Here is a 25,491-nt window from a genome sequence, read left to right as displayed (position 1 = left end):
AGGTGTGGGAACGGAGTTCTGCTCAGGCCGCCGTGTGGCAGGCAAGGCAGCTCTCCTGCGCCACCTAGTGGAGGCGCTGGCCTATCACAGGGACCTACCCTGTGCCCTCCGGTGCCTGGGAGACTTTGCAAAGCAGCAAATCGCAGCCAGGCGGTTCGGAATCTGGCTAAAATGATCAAGTTCTAGTCTACGGTTAAAATTCTGTGGGCTTCACACGATAAATAACCTCTATTCTCAGGGAGGGTTTGGGGGATACAGGATGGTGGGGGGAGGAATTTCAGGTTAGTTTTTGTCCAATCATATCTGCTGCACTCCTAACGGTCTGAGGTACCGTGCTAAGTGGGCTTCCCACGTGGCTCAGGGGTAAAAAACCCACCTGCCGATGCGGGTTCAAGGGGCTTCGATCCTTGGGTCAGGAAGATCCCTTGGAGAAGAAAATGGCAGCCCACTCCAGTATTCTTGCCTGGAGAATTCCACAGACAGAGGAACCTGGCAGGCTACATTCCATGGGGTCGCAAAGAGTCGGACACGACTGAGCGACTGGACGACAACAATTGTGCTAGGCAGTGTTGGCTGAGTCTGGGAAGAAACTGATGCCTAGTTCCTGGGCATAAGGAACTGACGATCTCTGAAAGACTTCTCACTGCAATCCAGGCTAAAAACAAACAAAACACCATCTAGGACCCCTGTGTCACCCTTCACCCCTCCTGGCATTTCTAGGGGGCGGCAGGGGGCGGGGGGTATGTGGTGGTGGTGGAAACCCCTCCACGGACTTGCCTTCTTTCCCCTCTGAGTTCTCAAGAATCCGCAACAGCCCTCCCTCCTCTGTTACCACTTTTCAGACACTTCCTAGATCTAAGACCGATACAGATAATTACTACATCATGATAATCTTACTTGTTTTAATCACAGCCAGCGTTTGGCCAACCACTGGCAGTTTTAGAACCCCTTCTACAATGCGGGGGTGAAGCCTAAGGACACCAGGTCATGCAGGCATGTCAGCTGGTGGGTGTTCCTCCCGTCCCTGCTGACGGAGTGGGAGGACGAGGCTCCCTGGGGTCTGCCAGCCCGTGCGGGCACAACTGTGCCCAGCCAGGCTGCCCAGTCCCCAGCCAGCCCGTGAGGGCACCGCAGCACCCAGCCAGCCTGCCCAGTCCCGGCCCAGTCTCCGTCCACTCTCTTTCCAGGCGCAGCAGCCTCAGCCTAGCACAGGGCGGATACCACCCCCTTCTGCAGCCCCCTGCCCACCAGCTGGGGGTACGGGCTAACTGAGGATCTGGTCCACGAACTGTGGGAACAAAAAGGGGAGAGGGAAGCGGGGGAGACATGATTGGAAGCCACTCATTCCCCCGCCTGAGGTTCCAGATGAAAACCCATCTCAGAGATGTGGCTGGACTTTTCCTACCGTGTGATAAGGGGGCAAATGTCTTCAAGCATTTCTGGAGTTTTAACAGACTCAGCCAGGCAGCACCGCCGTGAACAGAGGCCATGAATCCAGCTGTGAAGGTGTGTGTGGAGCGGCACTGGGTCAGAATCAGAGAACCCAACCATTTCGTCCAATGGACCTAGCGGAGCGCCGAGAACAGAGCTGCGTAATAAACTGCCCACTACCGGCAGATGCCCGCACCGATGATAAAAGCCACCGCTGACTGCGTGCCGACGGGCACGCTTTAGCTGGGCGCTGGGCGCGGATGAGAGCTAACAAGGCTGCTGGCAGACTCTAGAGGATGCCCCTTCTGTGCGGCGGGCCTTACACACATCAGGTCCTTGCAAGTCTGTGAGAAGCGGCCCTGTGGTCACCCAGCTCTTACGCGTGAGCAGCCTCGGCAAGGCTGTGAGCGGCTGAGGCTCGCCGTCAGAAGGTGGCTGAGCTGGGGCCCCAGCACAAGCCAGTCTGAGCCCAGAGCCCAGGAGGGCAGGCTTCGGCCTCTGCTAGGGAGCCCGCGAGGACAAGCGCCCCGGCTCACGCGAACGGGCGCTCACCTTCTTCGCTGTCTCAAACTCCAGTCCTTCCAGGGCCTCCATGGCCAGCTCGCGCCAGTCGGTGTCGGTCACGCCCAGGCAGGCGATCTGGTAGGCTTCTCGGAACATCTTCCTGTCCAGGTACTGGTACATCGGGGCAGACTGGAGGGGTTTAGCAGCAGGAGAGAAGACTGCTCTCAGAGCAATGCACAGAGTCAGGTGCACGAAGCCTGAGCCCACAGAGCCGGGCCACAAGGACCCCCAGCACCCAGCTCAGGCCTCCCCCGGCCCCGCTGACGGCCTTCCATCGGCCACTCCGTTCACAGCCACTGAAGCATCGTGTTCACAGCACACGCCTCCACTCACCTCCCCGCCACCCCCACGGGCTGTGCCCGCCTCCAGGGCTGGGGGGAGAGGGGGGCCTCATTACAAGATGTCACCCTCACCTGGAGTGCCCTTGCCCCCCTCATTCTTTGCAAAGTTACGTAAGTCACTTTGTTAATCATTCAGTCATGTCCAGCTCTGCTGTGAGCCCATGGACTGTAGCTCACCAGGCTCCTCTGTCCATGGAATTTCCCAGTCAAGAATACTGGAGTGGGTTGCCATTCCCTTCTCCAGGGGATCTTCCTGATCCAGGGATCCAACCAGGGTCTCCAGCAGTGCTGGCAGATTCTTTACCATCTGAGCCACCAGGGAAGCTCAAGTCACTTCACAGGCCCTGTTAAAATGTCACTTCTCCCTTCCCTCAAGGGAAGGAGTCTGCCCCTTGTCCCGACCTCAGGTTCTATTTTAATTATAAGCCTGCCCCCTCAAGGCCTGCACAACCCGAGGGTGGCAGCGGGGTTGTACTGATCTCCCCCGGCAGGCCCTCAGTCTCCACCTAATGCCTGTTCATCCTGCTGAAGGAATGAACGACGTTACCAAGAGGAAGAGGCATGGGATGGCCTCTTGTGGAGAGGGCCAAGAAACCTGCGGATCCCAAGAAAGGCTGCCCTCTCCTCGTCCCTGGCGCTGGGAACCTTTCTCCCATCCCTCACCTGGGATGCCTCGCCCTAATACCTGTGAATGGTTCCTCTTAACTTCTCTTTTTAGGTTTCCGAAGTGCTTTTGGAGTCCCACCGCCCTGGGTGGTAGGTGTTGTTGACTCAGTCGTGTCCAACTCTTTGCGACTCCATGGACTACAGCACGCCAGGCTTCCCTGTCCCTCACTATCTCCTGGAGCTTGCGCAAACTCATGTCCATTGAATCAGTGGTGCCATCCAACCATCTCATCCTCTGTTGCCCCCTTCTCCTCCTGCCTTCAGTCTTTCCCAGCTTCAGGCTGTTTTCCAATGAGTCGGCTGTTCGCATCAGGTGGCCAAAGTGGAGCTTCAGCATCAGTCCTTCCAATGAATATTCAAGACTGATTTCCTTTAGGATTGACTGGTTGGATCTCCTTGCTGTCCAAGGGACTGTCAAGAGTCTTCTCCACAGTTCAAAAGCATCAGTTCTTCAGCGCTCAGGTGTCGTGATCCCCCGACTACTGCCCAGGGACTGAGACTCGAGTGACCTGTTAAGGGCCCAGAAGTGGAACGCAGAAGCCCTGGGGCTGGGCCGGGGGCAAGCGGACCAGGTTCTGTGCTCCTCTCTGCTTCGTGTGTGTGTGTGTGTGTGTGTGTGTGTGTGTGTGTGTGTGTGTGTGTCCTGCAGAGGAAAACAAGGGTGAACTGGACCGTGGTGGTTTCCACAGCAAAAGGCCAGCAAGTGGGGCTGAGGCGCTGCCTCTGCCCGGGCCTCCTGGGCAGGGGACATCAATCAGTCAGAACTTCTGTGCTAATCGTTCCCAAATGTGGAGCTGGAAGTGCTGTTTTCTCCATTCAGGGCCTTTATCTTTGAAATTTCCTGTCCTGTTTTTTAGCTTCAGATTGAAGGAAACTAACAGCAAGATTGCTGCTGAAGGCTCACCTTTTCCACCCGGCCTCCCCGCCCAGCTCTCCTCCCTCCGAGGTGGGCAGCAGGCTGTGAAACCGGGAGTGGTCGGGCTAGAATCCTGGCCTGGCGAGCCCACATCCTCGCTGAGGGATTTGGGGTGAACGGATCAGCTTCTGTTGCCATGTCCTGCCCAGCCCACTGGCAACCAGTGCTTTGAAAATGGGAAGGTGCCGGGAGAAAGTGAGCCTGCTCCCTCCCACGCTGCACTTCTCAGCACAGAACACATTTGCAGCCCCTCTCCATCTTTCCAAGCCTTTCTGGGCTCAGATGAAGTGTCATCACCTCACAGAAGCCTCCGCACACTCCCCGAGAACGAGGAGCTCTCCTTTCTAAGCTCCTCTGGTAGACCACCTTTGTTCCAAGTTAGTTGTTTTGTAGTGTTTGCTATTTAAAGGTCGAGAAGAAGAATAATAGGAATTGGGCCAGACAAAATCTCAAAGACGGACGCATTCAGCTCCACTGCACGGAGGGCAAGGGGCTGCTCCAGGCCGTGGCTGGTTAGGGGGCAGGGTCAGAACTCAAAGCTAGTTGTCTCCCCTCAAGGGGCCCCCAGGTGGAGCCCCATGAGGGTGGGACGGGATATGGATGACCAACTGAGCACGGAAGCCACAGTTAAGACACAGGCTGGCCTGGGAGGCGCCATCTGAGAACAGGAGCTTTAAAAGTATTCAAACCGAACAAATGCCCTCTGAGCTCTGAGCAGTCTCACTGTCGCATTCCAAGCATGAAGTCACCACCGCCCCAAGGAGCCGGACCGATCCGGGGCTCGCCGCTCTACTTGGCAGCCCTGACGAACCCGTTCTTGCACAAGATGATGTCAATTTCGAAAGGAAACCAGAAATCCCCAGAGCGGGCCTGCTGCTTTCTCCCTCGCCTCTGGGCCAAAACCACAAGCCGGCTGGAGGCAGGGGTGACAGATAAATCGCCTTTGTCTTGGGGCTGCCTCTCCTGACCCCTGGCAGCTCCGAGCTGCTGCGTCAGCAGGACGGCCCTGGTGCGGCCCTGGGGGCCCTGGCTCCTGAATCTGCAGGGCTTGGCAGAGGCGCCCAGGGCCGCCCCTCCAGCTCCTCTGGGCCGGCCACAATCAGGGAGCAACAAACTGTTATCTTCGAGGTCAGGGCAGCAGTGCTAGAGGAAAACTCGCGCTCAGCGCGGCCTGTCTGCTCGATGGAGGAAGGCTGCGTTTCTAGCGGCTGTGGGGCCAGGGCACGGGCTGGGGAGCAGAGAGGGCTGCGGGGAAAAGGTCCTGCGGGGGGAGGGGTTCTTGCCCCTCCTTCTGCCCCGATTCCACCCATCTCTCCCCTCCTTTCTGTGGCTTTCTTCTTTTCCTTAGATCTGAATTCCACTACCACGTACTGAATAATTGCTCTGTGTCAGGCTCTATTCATTCCCGAAGCAGTCAGTAACAAGGGTGTCTTCGTCAGTTTAGAGCAAGAAGCAGGCCCCAGCCCCGCGCTGTACAAGAAGCCAAGGGACTTCCCCAGTGGCCCAATGGCTGAGACGCCGTGTTTCCAGGGCAGGGGGTGTGAGTCTGATCCCTGGCTGGTGGGACTAGGATGTCACATGCCGCCTGGCACAGCAAAAGAAAAAAGAGCCAAAGCAGAGAGCGTGAGTGAAGGTGGGGTGTCTGGAGGGGGCACCGACTGACAGAGCCCAGCGAAGGGCGATCTGGAGACATGTCTACAAATCCTCCACATGGCCGTGACCTTTGACCCAGCAATTTTCACTCTGGGGAAAGTATACCACAGAGCTATATTGGGACTGGTGCAAAGACCTGGCTGGGAAGATGCCCACCACCTACAGGAGCAAAGAAGCTGTAAACGGCATGACTGTCCAACTGGCTGAGTGTGCTGTGGACATCGTGTGACGGGACAGAAAGCAGTCATCAGAACAAGGGGGCAGGGCTTCCCTGCTGGATCGGTGGTGAAGAATCCGCCCGCCAACGCAGGAGACACGGGCTCGATCCCTGACCTGGGAAGACCCCCACGTGCCAGGCCCCTCTAGAGCCTGTCTGTGCTCTAGAGCCCGGGAGCCACGGCGCCTGGGCCCGGGCCCTGCAACAAGAGGAGCCCCCAGAATGAGAAGCCCACGCACTGCCAACTAGAGAGCGGCCCCTGCTCTCCGCAACTCGAGAAGAGCCTGCGCAGCGGCGACAAGGGCCTGGCACAGACGAAAAAAATTAAGTAAATCAAATTATAAAGTAAAAACCAATGGGGCTGCGGGAAGCCAGTGTGGTTAGGGTCCTCTTGGGCTGGAGGTGCTGGTGCAGCGTAGCTACCCAGGTGATAGATTTTGTACTGTGGTTCTGCAAACTGCTACCAGCGAGGTCGCCTCGGCAAGTGGTTACAAAGGATCTCTGTCTGATTTCCTCCGACTACATGTGACTCTACAATCATCTCAGTATTCTAAATGCTAGAGAAACATATTTACTCATGTGGAGTCATGTTTCCAATAGATTGCTGGGTGGAAAAGCCCAATTGCTAGGTGACGGCCAATAACGCCTACAAAGTGATGGGTCTGCAAACATGTAAAATCAGGTTAACTAGAAGACAGAGGTGAGGGGAGGTGATGAAAAGTCTCTCTTATTTAAAATCCGCATTCAGTGAAAATATGGTGAAGCTGAGGTTTCATCTCCAGGAGCAAACAGTATTTACAGTATGGTTGCACTTTTGTTTCAAAATGTTTACATAAAATCATATACTCAGAAGAGTGTACTATGCATCTATTATATATACATATAGGAATGGTCTAGGGCATACATTCTACAATATTTAACATGACTCTGGGGAGGGGGCGTCCCTGGTGGCTCAGTAGTAAAAAATCTGCCTGCCAATACAGGAGACATGGGTTCAATCCCTGGTCCAGGAAGATCCCAGATGCTGAGAAGCAACTAAGCCTCTGAACCTCAACTACTGAGCTTGTGCTCTAGAGCCTGGAAGCCACAACCACAGAAGCCCATGTTCTGGAACAAGAGAAGCCCCCGCGCCTCAGTTAGAGAGCAGCCCTTGCTCGCCGCAGCTAGAGAGGTGCTCACGCAGCAGTGAAGGCCCAGAACAGCCAAAAGTGAATAAGTAAATAAAAGAGTGATTCCCGGGAATTCCCTGGAAGTCCAGTGATTAGAGGGTTTCCCTGGTGGCTCAGCTGGTAAGGGATCCACTTGCAATGCAGGAGATCCTGGTTCAATCCCTGGGTTGCGACGATATCTTGAAGAAGGGTTAGGCTACCCACTCCAGTATTCTCGGGCTTCCCTGGCGGCTCAGACAGTAAACAATCCTTCTGTAATGCGGGAGACCTGGGTTAAATCCCCTGGGTTGGGAAGATCCCCTGGAGGAGGGCATATCAACCCACTCCAGTATTCTGGCCTGGAGAATCCCATGGACAGAGGAGCCTGGCGGGCTACAGTCCACAGGGTCGCAGAGAGTCGGACATGACTGAGCAACCAAGTACAGCACAGCAGTGATTAGGAGTCAGCGCTTTCACTGCCGGGGCCCAGGTTCGATCCCTGGCTGGGGAACTAAGATCTCACAAGCTGTATGCATGGCTCTCAGGGAAACACGCTGTCTGCTGCCAAGCGACCTTCCATACCTTCTCTGTCCCTTCCAGGAGAGGGCAATCAAAAAGACATGGAGGCTCAGGGAGGCTGAGCTGCTTGCCCAAAGACACCCAGAGGTTGCAAAGGGTGGAGACGGGGCTCAGGTTCAGGTCCAGAGCGCCTCCCGCCTGACCATCGCTGCCACGCCCGTCTCTCCACCCTGTCTCCTCTCCACTCCCTCCCTGGCTGCCCCCGGGATCCTAGGCCCTGCCCTGGCTGGGGGCAGACAGGGTGCCGGATCACCTGTGGCACCTCCACGGCCGACATGGAGAAGACGTGGAGGCAGAAGATCTTGGAGCCATTGTAGCCGACCACGAAGCCCTGCAGCTTCTGCTGGTGCACAGGGAAGGTGCTGGCCTTGATGTTGAGGTAGCCGCCGCCCGAGAAGCAGAGCATGTCCTCACACTGGGTGTTCCAGGCCACGCTGTTGGCGTTGGGCTCCTGTGGGCAACGGACGGTGAGGGGATGGCTCCACTCCTACACTCGGCCAGGAACTGGCTCCCAAAGGCCTGAATCACACTAAGCTGCTAACATGGGTTGTAGGGAAGGTCAGGGAAGAAGGGATCAGACACAAAATGGACAGCACAGAGGAGGAGCAAGCTCCTCTCTGCACTGTGTGTGCTGGAATTCTTCAGGTAAGCATCACTTCTGAAAAATTATCCCCAAAGATTAATCATTACATAGGAAGTGGGAAAATCAGCAAAGTGGGATCTAGTTCTATTAAAGAATGAATAAACAAAGCTAGTCACGGAAGAAGGTTTAAAGGGATAGATCCCAAACAATTACCACTGATTGTTTGGGGGTAGATGAGATTGTGGGTAATTTTTTATTTCCTATGTTTTTTTGTTTGCCTCAAATTTTCTTTTGGTCATGAATGTCTATTGTTTTTTATAATAAGAAAGAGAACAGTGAGTTATTTTAAAAGTAGAAAATAATACATTGTCTCTGTGCTGACAATCCACACATGTAAAATCCTTCAAGCTAAGTTTCAACAGTACATGAACAAAGAACTTTAAAATGTACGAGCTGGATTTGGAAAAGGCAGAGGAACCAAAGGTCAAACTGCCAACATCTGCTGGATCACAGAAAAAGCAGGGGAATTCCAGAAAAACATCTACTTCTGCCTCATGGACTACGCTAAAGCCTGTGGATCACAACAAACTGTAGACAATTCTTAAAGAGACAGGAATACCAGACCACCTTACCTGTCCCCCTGAGAAACCTGTATGCAGGTCAAGAAGCAACAGTTAGAACTGGACTTAGAATAACAGACTGGTTCATAATTGGGAAAGGAGTGTATCAAGGCTCTATATTGTCACTCTGCTTATTTAACTCATATGCAGAGTTTATCATACAAAAGGCCAGGCTGGATGAAGCACAAGCTGGAATCAAAACTGCTGAGACAAATAACAACAACCTCAGATACACAGATGATACCACTCAAAAGGAAGAAAGTGAAGAGGAACTAAAGAGCCTTCTGATAAAGGTGAAAGAGGAGAGTGAAAAAGCCGGCTTAAAACTCAATATTCAAAAAACTAAGATCATGGCATCTGGTCCCATCACTTCATGGCAAATAGATGGGGAAACAATGGAAATAGTGAGAGATTTTACTTTCTTGGGCTCCAAAATCACTGCAAATGGTGACTGCAGCCATGAAATTAAACGGCACTGCTCCTTGGAAGAAAAGCTATGACAAACCTAGATAGTGTATTAAAAAGCAGAGACAGCACCTTGCCGAGAAAGGTCCATCTAGTCAAGGCTATGGTTTTTCCAGTAGTCGTGTATGGATGTGAGAGTTGGACCATAAAGAAGGCTGAGAGCCAAAGAATTGATGCTTTAGAACTGTGGTGCTGGAGAAGACTCTTGAGAGTCCCTTGGAAAGCAGGGAGATCCTACTAGTCAATACTAAAGGAAATTAACCCCAAATTTTTCATTAGAAAGACTGAAGCTGAAGCTCCAATGCTTTGGCCACCTGATGCGAAGAGCCAACTCATTGCAAAAAGACCCTGAGGCTGGAGAGATTGAGGGTAGGAGGAGAAGGGGTCGACAGAGGATGAGATGGTTGGATGGCATCACTGAATCAAAGGACCTGAGTTTGAGCAAATTCCAAGAGGTGGTGAAGGACAGGGAAGCCTGGCGTGCTGTAGTCCATGGGATCACAGACAGTTGGACATAACTTAGCAACTGAACAACAAAACTACAGTCACCCCAGGAGGCACCCATGCCCTTCACTTCTCCTCAAAGTTTTCTGCTCAGCTCTGGAGCCCCAGGGACCAGCAGATGTTCCTCCCTTTCTGCCTAGAACCTGTTATAATGGCTGAGTCGTTGATAATGAACATGGATTACTTTCATAATGAGGAAAAAACAATGTAAGTGTTTTCTGTTTGCAGGCGGCCGGGGCAGCAGAGAGGAGAAAAAGATAGCTGGGAACGTCCGTGTCTCCTGGCAACTTGGAGAATTACCTCCCCTCTGCCTCCTGCAGAACCCTCAGCGGGGGCTGGGAAGAACACAGGCTCTTCCACTCCTGTTGAGGCTCAGCTGCAGACTCACAACTGGGGCCCTGCTAACCCAGTGACACCTGCGGCCGTGGGTGCTGAGTCTTGGGAGAAGAGAAGCAACACCGAGGGCCCTCGTTTGTGCCAGGCGCTGAGCCAGGTTCTTCGGCACCTTGTTTAGCCCTGCAGCAATTCTGGGAGAAGGCAAGTGCTACTTGCATTTTAGAGGTAAAGAGCAACTGAGGCTCAGAGAGGTTCACTGACTTGCTCGAGATCGCACAGTAAGCGATGAAAGCAGGGGTGAAGGCAGGTCTGTCTGAAGATAAATCCTGTGCTCTTTCTTTCCTCGAAACCACTCTGGCTCCCAGTGATGAGGGCAAGTAGCTATTATGGAGTCGCTTCAGCCCAGCGATAGCCAGGCATCCCCTTCCCAATCCGAGGCAGCACTCCTCTGCCGCGTTAATGCCACTGCCGAGGACAGAGCGCCGTGATGAAGGGACCTCACTCTGCCCACCACACAGGGAAAGCCGCAGCAGCTGAGGAAGCCAGTCAGGGGAGGGTTCAGCTCTGTGGGGAACTCGCTTCAGGCAAATGGCCTTGACCACTTACAAAGGCCCCAAGAGGCAAAGCGCAGCGCCCAGTCCAGCAGAAAGCCAGCCAGCAGTGGGCACGGGGCCTGTGGGCCCTTTTCTCCAGCGACACTTCCTCCAGCCTAGGCGTTGTGGAAGCAGTGCCTATCCCCTCAAACACTCCACATCTGCTGGCTCCGGGGCACCCCTGTGAAATGGCAGAGGGAGGGTTCCCCCTCCCCTCCCCTTTCAGGTGACAAAACTGGTCCTGTTCCCTGACTGTGTCTCAGGGCAATCATAGGCACAGGTGGGCCTCTGGTCCGTGAGAAGCAGACTTTTCCCAAGAATCATCTTCACGTTAACCCACGTACGGAGAGCCCACAGGGGCCCCACTGAGACTTTTTATTACTCATTTACTGTTCACAGTGATCTTATAAGAAAGGTATAACTTGCCCATCTTCCCAGTGTGGAAACCGAAGCCCACAAGGCTCAGCCAACTTGTGCAGCTCGTGTGCAAGGGGCACGCTGGGCCAGGGCTCTCAGACTCTGTGCTTCTGCACCTCCCTGCTCCCCCAGGGCCCCTCCTGCGGGGGCTGGGAAGTGAGGGGAGGGTCTCTAACCCAAGGGCCCTGTCCTGAGCACTCCGGGGGTCACCTGAAAGAGCAGCTCCTTGGTGTGGATGTCGTACACCAGGCACATGTCGTTCTCGTCCACCACGGCCAACTTGTTGCGGGAGGCACTCATGTCCAGGCAGCGCACGGCGGTGGCCTGCTTCAGCAGAACAATGGCGAAGAGATTGTCCACGAAGATCTTGAGGATCTGGCAGGATTTCAGAGGGGAAAGCGTGAGTAACCACGGCCACAAGACCCTGGAACAGCGGCACGTTGCTGGAACCCCATGTGTTCTACAAGCACCACCAGCACTAACTTCACCAAAGGCTCTGTGCAGAGAAGAGGGAAGGGCGGGGGGTTTCCCACGGGGACCAGAAGTGTGGCCCATCAGAGGGTGCCTACGTAACGGCAGCCCCCGAGACACGACCGACTCACTCGAAGGTCTGCTTGACCGGGGACGGTTAACAACATTGCCCAAAATGAAGGATTAGAAGACAGCATAGAGCGAGAGCTGAGTCACAAACTCATACAGGAAAAGGCTCCTGTAAACAGACAGACTTCCGGTGTAACCACAGCAAGAAGAGGATGATGGTGATGATGGCGAGGATGGGGAGGAGGATGGGGAGGATGGGATGATGGTGAGGAGGATGGGGAGGATGGTGAGGAGGATGAGGAGGATGGTGAGAATGGTGAGGATGATGGGGAGGTGGTGAGGAGAATGGTGTGGATGGTCAGGATGATGGCGAGGATGGTGAGGATCATGGGGAGGAAGGGGAGGATGGTGAGGAGGATGGGGAGGATGGGGAGGATCATGGGGAGGAAGAGGAGGATGGTGAGGAGGATGGGGAGGATGGTGAGGATGATGGGGAGGATGGTGAGGATGATGAGGAGGATGGTGAGAATGGTGAGGATGATGGGGAGGTGGTGAGGAGAATGGTGTGGATGGTCAGGATGATGGCGAGGATGGTGAGGATCATGGGGAGGAAGGGGAGGATGGTGAGGAGGATGGGGAGGATGGTGAGGATCATGGGGAGGAAGGGGAGGATGGTGAGGAGGATGGGGAGGATGGTGAGGAGGATAGGGAAGATGGTGAGGATGTTGGTGAGGAGGATGGGGAGGATGGTGAGGATGGTGAAGAGGACGGGGAGGATGGGGAGGAGGACGGGGAGGATGGGGAGGAGGATGGAAACAGCTACCGGTTACTGACTGTGTTTGACAGTCCGGTGAAACATGTGGGACTCTCATTTGTAAACTCTGAGCCTCAGAGATTGAAGTGACTTGCTCAGGGTCACACAGCTCGTGAGCTGCTAAGCATGCCCACGGCCCCAGGTTCACCTGCCCACAGAGCCCAAGGTCTCCAGTCTTGCACTGGAAGCGACAGCTGACGAGAGGAGAAGCCAGCTCTCCTTCACTGATGCTGACACTCTGCAGCCTCTGCTAATCTCATCCCCTATGACTTTCAGCCCCAGGAAAGGCCTAACAAGCCTCAGCCACAGCCATCTGCTAGACAGCTTGGCTCTCAGGCTTATGCAGTTATATTTTCCCTTTCAAATTTCCATGTAACCCACTTAGAACTTTCTTCTTTTGAGCAAAGAACACACACACAAATCTGTTCAACTTTTTGTAACCTAGATTTTCCACCTTCATTTGAACATAGGGCCCATTTTCCTTGAAACACCTGGTAATAGCCTGAGGACTAGCACCCTCTGAGTTGCAAGCTAGAACACATTCCTTAACCCATTCACTGTTCTAACAGGCATCTGATGTAAGGAATGAGCTCCATCTCCCTTTCTGTGAAGACACTGAAACTGAATCTCCAACAAGTCCCCCACCTCCTGGGTGACCTTAAATCCACGAAGCCTCCATGGCAGCCCAGAGGCTGCAGAGCCAACTCTGCCAGAACGTGGCATGCTGAGTGGAAGCCACCACGGCTCTGGCTTGACGCTGGCCACATAAAACAGGATCCCGGGCTGCCCTCCAACGGGCCTGTGGGGCGAGGGGTGGGGGTGTGGCGGGGGAGCCCTTTGCTTGCTCCAGGAACCCACCTCGGGGTCAGCACTAGTCTGGCTGCCTGTGTCTGCCTGCAGATTACTGGCCTAATGGGAGACGGGAGGGCGCACTCACCTGTCCATTCTTCAGGCCGACCAGCAGACCCTCCCTTCCTGGGGGGCCGCCGATCACCTTAATGTAGCGAATGAGAGACTCCATCTGCCACTCCCGCTCCTTCACGCCGCTGAAGGACAGGCACTGCAGCCGCCTCTCCTAGAAAACAAGCGCAGCTCTGGGTGATCGCCAGCAGGACAGCCGTGCCTGGGCGCCCAAGGAGGTCTGCCTGCCCCTACAGGGTGAAAACTACCTCCACACTCTGTTCCCACTGAACCCATCGAGACCCCGTGCCTGGCAGCTTCACACAAGCCTTCCCGTGGAGCCCGGCTCAGCCTCCATCTTCAACAGACCTCCAGGCAGCCACAGCCAGGGGCCGCACCCGGAAGGACATCTATAACCTGTGGTACCCCTACCCTTGGGCTTCCCAGGTGGCTCAATGGTAAAGAATCCAGCTGCAACACAACAGCACGAGTTCGATCCCTGGGTCCGAAAGATCCCCTGGAGGAGGGCACAACCACCCACTCCAGCATTCTTGCCTGGACAGTCCCATGGATAGAGGAGCTTGGAGGGCTACAGTCCGTGGGGCCACAGAGGCAGACGTGGCTTGGTGACTAAATAACAACCACCACCCCTAACCTGCCTTAATTGGAGATTTTTAGAGAGATTTTTAAAATAGTATCTTACATATGTGATTCCTACAGGATTTCTTCCATTTTATCAATTCCAACAGGCCTAGTTTTGCAAAACGAAATCCACCTCTACTTCCAGGAAAGCGGCTGGGCTGGCCTTCTCTTACGGTCTCCCCAAGCATTCCTGGCATCAACCTAGTCAGCTTCTAGGAAGCTCTAAGTTGACAAATCTTTTTTTGTCAAAAAAATTCTCAGGAAGTAAAACTTCCTTTACTATTTTGAGTTGATATCATAATTTTTTTTTGTTTGTTTAACTGAAAGTGAGCATAAATTTCTGTGTGTACACATTTACCAAAACGACACTGATCTTTATTTTGTGGGATATCAATGTATGCTTCAAGTCATTAAAATATATACAAGCCGAGTTCAACAAAGTGCTTTGTGCAATACAAAAATGAGTACTTCAGTTTTTTTTGTTTTGGGCCTTGAGTCTTATAGGATCTTAGTTCCCCTCCCAGGGATTGAACCCGGGCTCTCAGCAGCGAGAGTGCAGAGTCCTAAGCACTGGACCAAGAGGGCTCAGTCCTTTCAGTCGTGTCCAACTCTTTGCAACCCTGTGGACTATAGCCTGCCAGGCTCCTCTGTCCATGGGATTCTCCAGAAAAGATTACTGGAGTGAGTTGCCATTTCCTTCACTAGGAGATCTTCCTGACCCAGGGATCAAGCCCATATCTCTTACGTGTGTCTCTTGCACGGGCAGGCGGGTTCTTTACCACTAGCGCCACCTGGGAAGACCAACAGGGTAGTTCCCGTATTCTCCAGTTTATAGCCCATGGCTTTCTGGTAGGGTCTAACCCCTCCATATGCCAATAAGCATGAAAGCAACGAACAGCCACTGAGCTTGATGGAAAGGGGCTTTCTTCCAGCAACCAGCTCTAGAGCCAGGAGGTGGGCACCCCGCTCCCAGGGGGAGGATGAAGCGGATACAGCCCTCCCTCTGAGCCGCTGGCGCCCACCTGACAGAGGATGATGTGGTCGGCACACACCACCAAGAGATTGCACTCGAACTTCCTGGCAATCTTCTCTTTCACCCGGTACCGCATGTCCAGCGAGTCCTCAGAGTACAGCTCGTAGATGAGGATCTTCTCGGGCAGTTGGATTGCTAATCGATTCTTGTAGATGGCAATTTTCTTGACAAGTTCTTTGCATTTAATTCGAACTGTGAAACAGGGGGGAAAAAAAACACCCAGCTTGAACAAGAGGCTATTAGGTAAGGGAGAAGGCAGAGAAATTAAAAGCCATCATTTACTTAATGCTAGTGGCAATTAAAGGAGACACACTCATCAAAAAACCTTTACAGAGTGTCTAATACGCAATCAACTCTGCTAAACACTGAGTCGCATACAAATCTTTGTGGCCCCAAGCTTACATCTGAGTGTGCAAAGTAGAAGTCTTTGTGCCACCATCGCTTGCTGAAGATAAATCTCCTCTGAATGGCACTAATAGCCCCTGATGGTCATGAACAGGTCTGGGTAACTGCCCACAGCTCTGGACACTCGCCACCCAGCACTCTTGCCAACAGGGAGCCGAAGGCAGTTTCTGGCACACACTAGGGTCTCACGCTCGTGCTACACGTGGAGAAAGTCCCTCAGCAAGGATAGCGGGGAACTGCCTGACCCGCTGCACCCTCAGCATCGCAGCTGGAGTCTTCCATCAGAGGTGCTCCCAGGTGGAGGACCAGAGGATGCCACCTGACTCTGCAAGACACCCCTCGACCTGGACCCCCACACACAGGCCCCTGCAATGCGCTGTGGCCGGGACACCTGCAAATGAATGTCCTTGAAATAAGCAGATTCTCAGCCCACTGAACCAGCACAGCCACTTGGGTGGACAGAGGAAGGGACTGGCTACCTGAGGCCTGGAAGCCTGGCCTTCTGACCAAGCCTGTGCAACCCACCGCCTCCTTCTCTCTGGGGGAGCACCCACCAGGAGGTGAGTGGACAAGGAGCTGGGGGAGAAGCACCCCAGAAGGGACTGTGATCAGAGAGGACACATGTCCGCAGAGACCCGTGCAGGTCACCCAGCCCCTGGCTCTGACTTGTTATATGCTGTCCTCACTTAGCCAGGCAGTCCATTTCCCCTTAGCATTAGCTGCAAATTTTTGTTTTTGGAGACAGGATTCATTGTTTCAAAGACATCAATATCCTCTCCACGCTCCTACCACACAAAAGAGCGAGACCCGGTGGTCCAGCATGTGTCCGGAACACCAAGGAGCAACACGCCCTACCGTCGCATTTGCCCTGTGAGCAGCGCTGTCGACCTGCCCCTCTCCCCGGCATCTGGTGGGCAGAGGGGCCGTGCCTGCCGCTCACCTTTCTGCTCGGTGATCAGGTGCTGCACGATGACGTCGGTCATGCTATCCCTGTAGGCGTAGCGGTCCTTGTAGAGCCCGTGGACGGTGCTGAAAATCAGCTGGTAGAAGGAGATGGTGCCATCCTGGCAGCCCACCACCTGCAGAGAACGAGCCTATCAGTCCTCAGTCCTCTGTGGAGACAGACCTGCCTGTTAGGAACAAATGTCAGTAGTCTGACTGGCTAAACACGGCCGATGTTCACTGACTACTTGGGCGGTGGCCCAACCAACCAACTCCCCCTTCTTACCACGTAGTTGGAGTCGGGCTTCACTTTACACGTCCACACCCAGGAGGTCTGCTCCCCAACGGCCCCGAGCCGCACGCCATCCTTGGTGAAAAGGGACACTTGCTTGTCTGACCCCCCCAGCAAAATGTACTCCCCTTTAGTAAAGTAGCTGATGCAGCAGGGGTCAAAGTTCAGGGAGTGGTCCTTCCCGATCTGAAGAAAAAGAACACACCAAGGGAGATCCATGCTGAATTCATGATCATCGCAACATGATCCAAGGGCTTTTCTCTCCATCCTTTACATGGAGAGCTGGCCAGCGTTCTCTCCCATGTGACAGATTCCATCATGAACACAGCCCAGCCCTCTAGAGCACCCCGTCCTCTCCACACGGACAAACCCTCCAGGGTCTCCCCCCGTCCCACCCAACGGCCCAAGGGCTGTGTCTTAGCTCCACAGCCAATCCACAACCTAGATGGTCTTTCTCCCGTTAGGCCTCCCCCTCTATTCACAGCCCTTGCTAGGCTTTAGGATTTCCCTCAGTCCTGAAGGAAATTTCTTTTTCTTTCTGCTTTTCTTTTCCTTCCCTCCTTCTTTCCTTTTTTCTTGTACTTCACAAAACTAAGTCCAATCAATTTTTAAAAAATTGTTCTTATTCGGTAATTATACTCATCCTATTTCTCTTTAGATTCAGGTATTTCACACACCACACGATTCACCCATGTCAACTGTATACTTCATTGGCTTTTAATGCACCTGGAGTTGTACAACCATCATCACTAATGGCAACATCCCAGAAAGAAACCCTGTACCTGTCAGCAGTCAATCCCCTTTCCCTTCTCTTTTTCCCCCCCCCGGCAGCCACTAATCTACTTCCTGTCTAGAGATTTGCCTGCTCTGGACATTTCATATAAACGGAAACACAGACCATGTGGCCTCTTGTGACCAGCTCACCCTTTTTCAGTAGCACCAGTACTTCACTCCTTTTCACTGCTGATTATTCCACTGTATGGATAGCCCCCATTTTATTTTTCCATGCATCAGTTGATAAACATTTCAGTTCTTCCTATTTCTGGCTATTATGAAAAATGCTGGATACGAACACTTGCACACAAATTTTTGTACAGATGTACGTTTTCATCTTTCTTAGACATGGATACCTAGTAGAGTTGCTGGGTCATATAGTAACTTCACATTTAACCTTTAATAACTACTTAAAAAGTGGTTGGGTATACCATTTTATATTCCTGTCAGTAGTATACAAGGGTTCCAATTTCTCCATCCTAGTGGGTGTGAAGTGGGTCTCAGTGTGAGTTTGATTTGCATTTTCCTGGTAGCTAATGATGTTCAACATCTTTTCATTTGCTTACTTGGCCACATGTATTTCTTGTTTGAAAAAATGTCCATTCAGATCCCTTTTCCATTTTTTAATTAAGTTGTCTCTTTATTATTGACTTGTAAGAGTTTTTTACTCCTTGGAACACAAGCTATGGCAAACCTAGACAGCATATTAAAAAGCAGAGACATTACTTTGCCAACAAAGCTCCATCTAGTGAAAGCTATGGTTTTTCCAGGAGTCATGTATGGATGTGAGAGTTGGACCATAAAGAAAACTGAGCACTGAAGAATCGATGCTTCTGAACTGTGATGTTGGAGAAGACTCTTGACAGTCCCCTGGACTGCAAGGAGATCCAACCAGTCCATCCTAAAGGAAAGCAGTCCTGAATATTCATTGGAAGGATGGATGACGAAGCTAAAACCCCAATACTTTGGCCACCTGATGCAAAGAACTGACTCATTTGAAAAGACCCTGATGCTGGGAAAGATGGAAGGCAGGAGGAGAAGGGGACGACAGAGGATGAGATGTTGGATGGTATCACTGACAATGGATATGAGTTTGAGCAAGCTCCAGGAGCTGGTAATGGACAGGGAAGCCTGGCATGAAGCAGTCCATGGGGTCACAAAGAGTCAGACACGACTGAGCAACTGAACTGAACTGAAGAGTTTTTTCACATATTTCAGATGCAAGTCCCTTATCAGATAAATGCTTTGAAAAATTTCTCTCCCACTCTGTGTGTTGTCTCTTCACTTTTGATGGTGGCCCCTCTACTTTTAGGATGAAGGTCAAGCTCCTGAGTTTAGTTCCCAAGATCCCAAGTCAAAATGAGTCTCTTACAGTTTCCTAAGCAGCCCATGCTCTTTCAAACCTCCATGCCATTCTCCACAGCACCCCAGCACTAGACAAGGATGTCCTTTCCCCCTTCTCCATCAGGTGTCATCTCTTCCAGGAAGCATCCTCACATCTCCCTGCCCACCCAAGGCCTGAAGGACTAGCCTAGCAGCTGCTTATAAACGTGGGGGTGAATAAAGCAAATACAGGAAGGGGTTCATGACTAGGACCAAGGCTTTACAGACCAAGCTGCATTTCAGTTCAACCGTTTACTGGCGGTGCAGGACCCTGGGCATAATATTTATTCCACTCCCCTGAGACTTGTCTATTCATATCTAAAAAGCAGATCATCAGACTTTCCTGGCAGTCCAGCGGTTCAGACTCCGCACTTCCCCTGCAGAGGGCACAGATTTTATCCCTAGTAGAGGAGGTTCCGCATGCCCTCAGTGTGGCCCCAAAAATGTAAAAAGTTCATCAGCAGAGTACCTACTTCACAAAGTTTTGTAAGAATTAAAAGAGATAATGCATAGCACTCAGCACAGAACCTGGTGTCACAGTAAATGCTCGATAAACAGGAGCTAACACAAAGGATGAACAATCACTAATGATGGAATCTCCAAACGTGAAAACAGACTAAAACCAACAGGCATGACCAAACCGGTGCCTCCCACCGGGCTGGCACAGACCGCATACCTGTTTTCCACTCAGCTGGTAGAAGGAAAGCTTCTGTCCCCAGTCAGCTACAGCCAGGATGTCATTGCGTTCCTCTCTAATCAACAGAAGACAAAAGAGGTTACATGGGGCCAAGGCCTGCTGGTGAGTGTGGCCCAAAGGGTTTAACAAACAACAGGAAAGAGAAAGCCCTGGTCAGGCGGTCAGATTGCCAAGTGCCAGACAGGAGGACAGGGGCCAGAGGGCTGTGACGTGGGCCTACCCATCAACCGGTCCAGAGGGAAGGGGAAGGTGAGGTCAGCCCTCCAGGGATCTGTATCTCGACAGGATGCCCCACCACGTGGGTGCTCATGGTGCAGGGACACAGCCACCATGAAGAGGTGAGACCCCTTGTTTCACAGCTTCCTGGGAGCAGAGCTAAGATAGTGAGGTTGGAGATCCGAGAGCGCTTTCTCTTACACACTGTTCAAGGCGGGGAGGAGCGGAGAGACGTGTCTTCAGTGGTGGGAAGGCATGGATCATCTGACTTTTTTTTTAATGGACAGAGGGGAACCTTCCTTGCTCTTCCTCAAGAAGAAACTAACACCCAAAGCTCAGTTCCCTCGCAGCTGGGGTTCTTGCGCAGGTGGAATGGTTTCTGATTGGATCTAACAGGAAAGAATGGCGGCTCGCTACAACCAGCCCGTCTCTGAAACCGACTGCCATCAGCATCAGCGTCCTGGAATTGCAGCTGCAGAAGCCGCACAGGAGAAACCTCCCCGGCCAGGGCTGCGGATAGGGCTACTCAGGAGTCGAGTTCAAGAGACAGGTTCCCAGCCCTCGGGGGCTGGCCTGAACCCACCGAACACTGCCGCCTCTTCATTAACTCCAGCGTTTTGAGCCCAGGGCCTTGGGGTCATCTGACAGCACCATGCGACACTCAGCCAAAGCGTGGTGAGCCCTGTGAGCACAACCCGGGCAAGGGTGACCAGATGGCAACTCACGCAGGCTCTAGTCGGTAGCCAAGAGGACAAAGACAACGATGGAGGGGGTCGGAGGGACCCACAGGTGAACTCTGTGTGAACAGCACTGACATCCAAACACGACCCGGGGCCCAGGCTGCGGCGAGCCCTCTTGGGGAGACCTCGTACAGCTCTGGGCCAGGCTCAGCCTCCATGAGCTGGATGGCTGGTTTCCAACCTTCTTTCTCCCCCTTTTACCACCTCCCCCCCGCCAAACCCTGGGCAGTGGGACTCTTCACCAAAACAAAAGCTTGTGTTAGTAACTAAAGGGTCCGCTCTGGCTGAACACAGGTTGGGACGTGAAGCCCACCCTCTCCTCCCTTCCTGGTCCCCCATCTCCCACCTTCTTTTCCCAAGGAAGCCCAGGCACCACAGAACAGTCTGGATGAAGTGATCTAGCTTAGGATGTGTCAATCAGAATGTCCTGGCTCTCACACCGCAGCCTCCAATGGTTTCCCTACAGGTAATCTGGGCTGAAGAGAAGGAAGGCCGGCTGGACAACAAGGATTTGACGTGAGGACTGTGGGTAAGACGGGGGAGCTCCTCTCTGATATGTGTGCTAGCAAATGCAGGGTGAGGTGCGGTGTGGGAGCAGGCTGAGAGAGGTGTCCAGTAAGAGGGGAGGTGTCTGATGAACTACGCTGAGGCCAGGCCAGGGCACACAGGCAGGCGCTCAACGTCATGCTTTTCAAAGGACCCCTAGATGCCACTCTAAAGAGTTTACTCTACGATGCTAAGTGGACAAAAAGGGAGTAGGATATGGTTTGGTTCATACAAGACTGGGGGGAAATACACTTAAGATGCTAACAGTGGTTTCCTCTGGGGATGGGGTCTTTCAGAATAGTTGAACTTTCTCCTTTGGACTCTTCAGTATTTGCCAGAGTTTCTCTAAGAAGAGTCTTATAACCCACACACGAGCTTCAGGGGAGCGCTCCCCCCGGCGGGAAGAGCCTGCAGCAACAACACCCCCGGTCTCTTTGGGAAGGCAGCGCCAGAGAGGCGCCGGCCGGCAGGTCTAGGCTGGGGCAGGCCCCTCCGGGGAGGGCTCCGGCTCCCTGGGACACACTCACAGGCTGTCGTCCCCGGCACTGTCGTCCTCTTCCTCGGGCTCGTCCTCCTCTGCCTCACTACCCTGACTACTGTATACTGCAGACTTCAGAGTGGAAGGGATTTCCTGAAAGTATCTGCTGACAATGGCTTCCTCGGAATCCTCGATCTCTATGTTCATCCAGAAATTCTCCCATCGGCTGCAGACGGTAAGGGGTTGTTCAATCGCATTGCCTAGAACTGCACTAGGGATATTAATTTCAAGACCTGTCAAGGAGCCCCTGCCCCTTGCCCGGAAGAGGACAGCAACCAGGCAGACCAGGCAGACCAGGCATCCTGCGTCTCATGAATTAAAAATGGGCCCACGAAGCCACAGAGTCATCTGTGGCCGCAAAAAGCAAACAGCAGGAACTCTGGGCTAGGCTAATGGGCTCTGAAGGCATCAGACATGCATGCCACAGCCCTGGGCTGGACCAAAGTATTCAAGAAGAAGCGTAATCATCTGATGTCAAAAAGGCCGTGACATTAAACAGCCTTCTAAATCAAGTAGGTCCCACCTTTAAAATGACATTGGGTTGGTAAACAATTAAGTCCTTTACCTTCAGAGGACTCTATGGGGAATAGCGGTGGCTTAATAATGTTACAGGATTATACAAGGAGACCTAAAGCTATCAGTGCCCCATCAAAGTCACATGAGCATAGTAAAGAGAATGTGCGTAAGGCTGGAGAAGGTAGATGCCAACTGTTGGTGGAACTAACTGTAGGCTTTGGGGATATGTATACTTAACACTGATGTTTTGGGGGCCAAGGGCAGCAAAAAAGGCTCATGAAATGCAAAAAGGGCTCGTGAAAAAGCGCATGTTCTGTTCAGACTCGGAGGGAAGAACTGAAAAGGGGAAAAGACCAACATAAAGCCATGGCACAGAGGTGAGCTACTGATTCATAAGGAAGTGGCTCTCCTGTGTTACATGCATACACACTCTCTCTGTCACACACGCACACTCACACTCACACACGCACATACACACACACACACACACACACACACACTCTCTGGGCTGGCCTAGATAGCTCATCTGCTCAGCTACACTTCTGGGATGCATTCCAAAACTCAAGATGGGCTCTTTAAAAATTCCATTGAAATGGGAACAGGTTCCAAAACGGATCAGTCACATGGGGTGAGAAGCCTTTGAATCAGGGAGCCTTCGTGAGGAGAGAAAGAACCCAGCGCCTGAGGAAGGGCTTCCTAGAGCTCCTGACCGAGGAGGAGGTGGAGGAGCAGGAGGTGGAGGAGGGCGGCGGTGCGGTCACCTGGATGGGTTCCAGCTGATGGACCAGATGGGGGAGAGGGAGCCCCCCGGCCGCTCGATCTTCACCTTCTCCTCGCCGTTCTTGTTGCGGATGCTGACAACCCCGTTGAACATCCCCAGAGCCAGGTACTGCCCGTCGTTTGTCCAGCTGTTCAGACAACCGCCAGAGGGCGTGGGGCGGGGAAAGGGAACACGGCAGGTAAAAGCAGTGAGACTTGGGCCCTGCTTCAGACGGCCTGATGAGGCAGCAGCGGCCACAAGCACCTGGGCCCTGATGAAAACATCTCAGGGCCACACTGGGAGTCCCGCTGCTTCCCGGAGCGGAGAGCGAGACGAGAAGGTGGGAACACCTTCCCCTCGCCGCCACGGTCTCTGTCGGCACTGCCACAAGGGCCCTGAGCTCTGCGTGCACCGCTGGCGGGGCCAGCCTCCTCCCACCCCCAGAGCCCCCTGAGCACAGGACCTGCATCTCAGTCACTGCCAGTCTCCCGAGCAGGTGCCCACCAGCTGCTGAACGAAAGGGAGGCTGCGTTGAGCAGCTGCTCGGCAAGCACAGCCACCCTTTGAGAGAGTCTACCATCTGCAGGAGCTGCTTGCTTCCAACTCACTACCTTGTGTGCATTTCACAACAGCCCCATCAAGACAGCATCTTTTTTTTTTTCCTTACATACAAAATGGAAATATATTTGTCATTTTTCTATGTTTCACAAACAACTGATTCTTTCCCTTCATTAAAAACCTCCACTCTGTTCTAAAATGAGAATATTCTGATGCTTGGAAAAAGCATTTATTGTAGCTTAAAATTAAAACTGTGAGTGAATGACTCCATATATTGAAGTGTTACATGTTACTGCAAACATCAGATTTCTTTTTAGTATAGTTTCTTTTCTTTGTAGCATCTTAATCCCCGTTTGTCAAATGAGGAACCTCCCGAGGTCACAGAGCCCGTCAGCTGCTGAACTGGATCTGAACCCAGATCTAACGTCAAAGCCTGTGCTTCCTCCAGCGCTGTGCCGCCTGGACAAGGCCAGCTTCACATCCCCTGAGTCTGCCCTGAGCACAGCCTGAGGCTGGGATGCCTGCTGCTAGACAACTGCCCAAAAGCCACCTGCAGTGCTCTTTCGCGCCACGACCAAAGACACGGGTTCTTCCCATCAAGGAGACCACGAGAGAAGAAAAGAGGAAACATGGGGCCCAGAGCAACTAGGAAGCATAAGACCTTCTCTACTGTGTGAACCAGCCACATTCTGAGTCTGTTTGAAGAGCAGGGGAACAGAAAACCACCCTCAGAGCTGCCCCTTAACTTACCTGCAGCAGGTTATCTTGCTGCTGGACTTGTGCTTAGAGACAGACTTCTGCTCAGGAGACCATAAGCCTTCAATGCAAAATGATATGAGAGAGACTGGTTGGACTATTGCTGTTGTTCAGTCACTCAGTCAGTCCGACTCTTTGCGACCCCATGGACTCCAGCAGGCCCTCACCATCTCCCAAAGTTTGCCCGAGTTCATGTCCATTGCCATCGGTGGTTGGAATATTACTCAGCAACAAAGAGGAACGAGCTATTGACACACGCTACAACTCCGATGGATCTCCAGGGTTTCATGCGGAGTTTAAAAAGTCAATCTCAAAAGGTCATATGCTCTATGAGCCCATCTTATATAGAGATGGAGAACAGATAAATGGTTACCAGGCACAAGGAGTTAGCTATAATAGGAGATGGGGGAAAGAAAGTGTTAGTCACTCAGTTATGTTCGACTCTCTGTGACCCCCTGGATTGCAGCCCACCAGGCTCCTCTATCCATGGAATTTTCCAGACAAGAATACAGGAGTGCCATTTCCTCCTCCAGGGGATCTTCCTGACCCAGGGACTGAACCGGAGTCTCCTATGTCTCCTGCGTTGGCAGGCGGGTTCTTTACCACTAGAGCCACCTGGGAAGCCCGCAGGAGATGGGGGAAGTGATGATAATGGAGTATCTTCGCAGTGATGGTCGTTGATACAGGTGACGACGTGATACAACTATACACACACGCAGTGCGCCAGGCCAGTCTCCTGGTCGTGACCTTGTACGACAGTTACATGAGACGTATCCACGGGAGAGAGAGGAGGAAGGGCACCCGAGACCTCTCTGCTATCTCTGCAACTCACTGTGAATCTGTAACTACTGCAACTTATTGTGAATCTATAACCACTTCAAAAAAAAAAAAAAAGAGGAAGATACATTGGTGAATTTCTAGCCAAACTTTCAGGGGTTTAACTCAAAGAAATGCAACTTTCATAATTATTACACTGTAACCAGGATACAACTTAGTGGTCAAAGTAATGAAGGATGCCTCCTGAAAGTCCAGCCTCCGCTCCCCAGCCTTTCTGGGCCGTGCCCTGTCCCTCATATACTGGTTGCCTTTGACTTGCTCCCTCCTGCCACTGACGCAGTGTTGCACAACAGGTCTATGTCTGGGCAACACCACCAAATTCTGCTCTGGGTCTGGGCCACGAAGCACGGCCAAGAAGGAAAATCCAGGGCAGAAATACATTTGCAGAGCAAGATGCAACATCCAACAACTTGCCTCCCCCATCTCTGGCACTGGAAGGCCTCCTCCAGCATTTCCGCCTGTGCTCGAGCAGTCTCCCCTCCACCGCACCCTCCGGGGCCTCTCGGGAGTGGTGTCCGGAGCAGGCGCTAGATGCAATCGCGTGGCCTGGGTCCATCCCTTACCCGCGA

The 25,491-nt window shown here is 52.7% G+C and overlaps 1 protein-coding gene across 1 annotated transcript in view; it reads right to left on the bottom strand.

The window, feature by feature from the left end:
* Positions 1-25,491, bottom strand: part of IFT122 (intraflagellar transport 122) — a 65,783-nt gene that overhangs the window by 24,792 nt on the left and 15,500 nt on the right. The window contains exons 6-16 of the mRNA XM_052636854.1: positions 24,080-24,146; positions 22,773-22,919; positions 21,485-21,661; positions 19,435-19,510; positions 16,596-16,787; positions 16,308-16,446; positions 14,952-15,154; positions 13,325-13,462; positions 11,244-11,408; positions 7,769-7,966; positions 1,984-2,124 (exon numbers count right to left, since the gene is read on the bottom strand). Coding sequence (XP_052492814.1) covers positions 1,984-2,124; positions 7,769-7,966; positions 11,244-11,408; positions 13,325-13,462; positions 14,952-15,154; positions 16,308-16,446; positions 16,596-16,787; positions 19,435-19,510; positions 21,485-21,661; positions 22,773-22,919; positions 24,080-24,146 — 1,643 coding nt within the window. The remainder of the gene's footprint in view (positions 1-1,983; positions 2,125-7,768; positions 7,967-11,243; positions 11,409-13,324; positions 13,463-14,951; positions 15,155-16,307; positions 16,447-16,595; positions 16,788-19,434; positions 19,511-21,484; positions 21,662-22,772; positions 22,920-24,079; positions 24,147-25,491) is intronic.

This window comes from Budorcas taxicolor, chromosome 1, assembly GCF_023091745.1.
Source record: "Budorcas taxicolor isolate Tak-1 chromosome 1, Takin1.1, whole genome shotgun sequence".
Taxonomy (NCBI): Eukaryota; Metazoa; Chordata; class Mammalia; order Artiodactyla; family Bovidae; genus Budorcas; species Budorcas taxicolor.
Note: the sequence above shows the minus strand (reverse complement) of the source record. Positions and strands in the feature narration are given on the sequence as shown.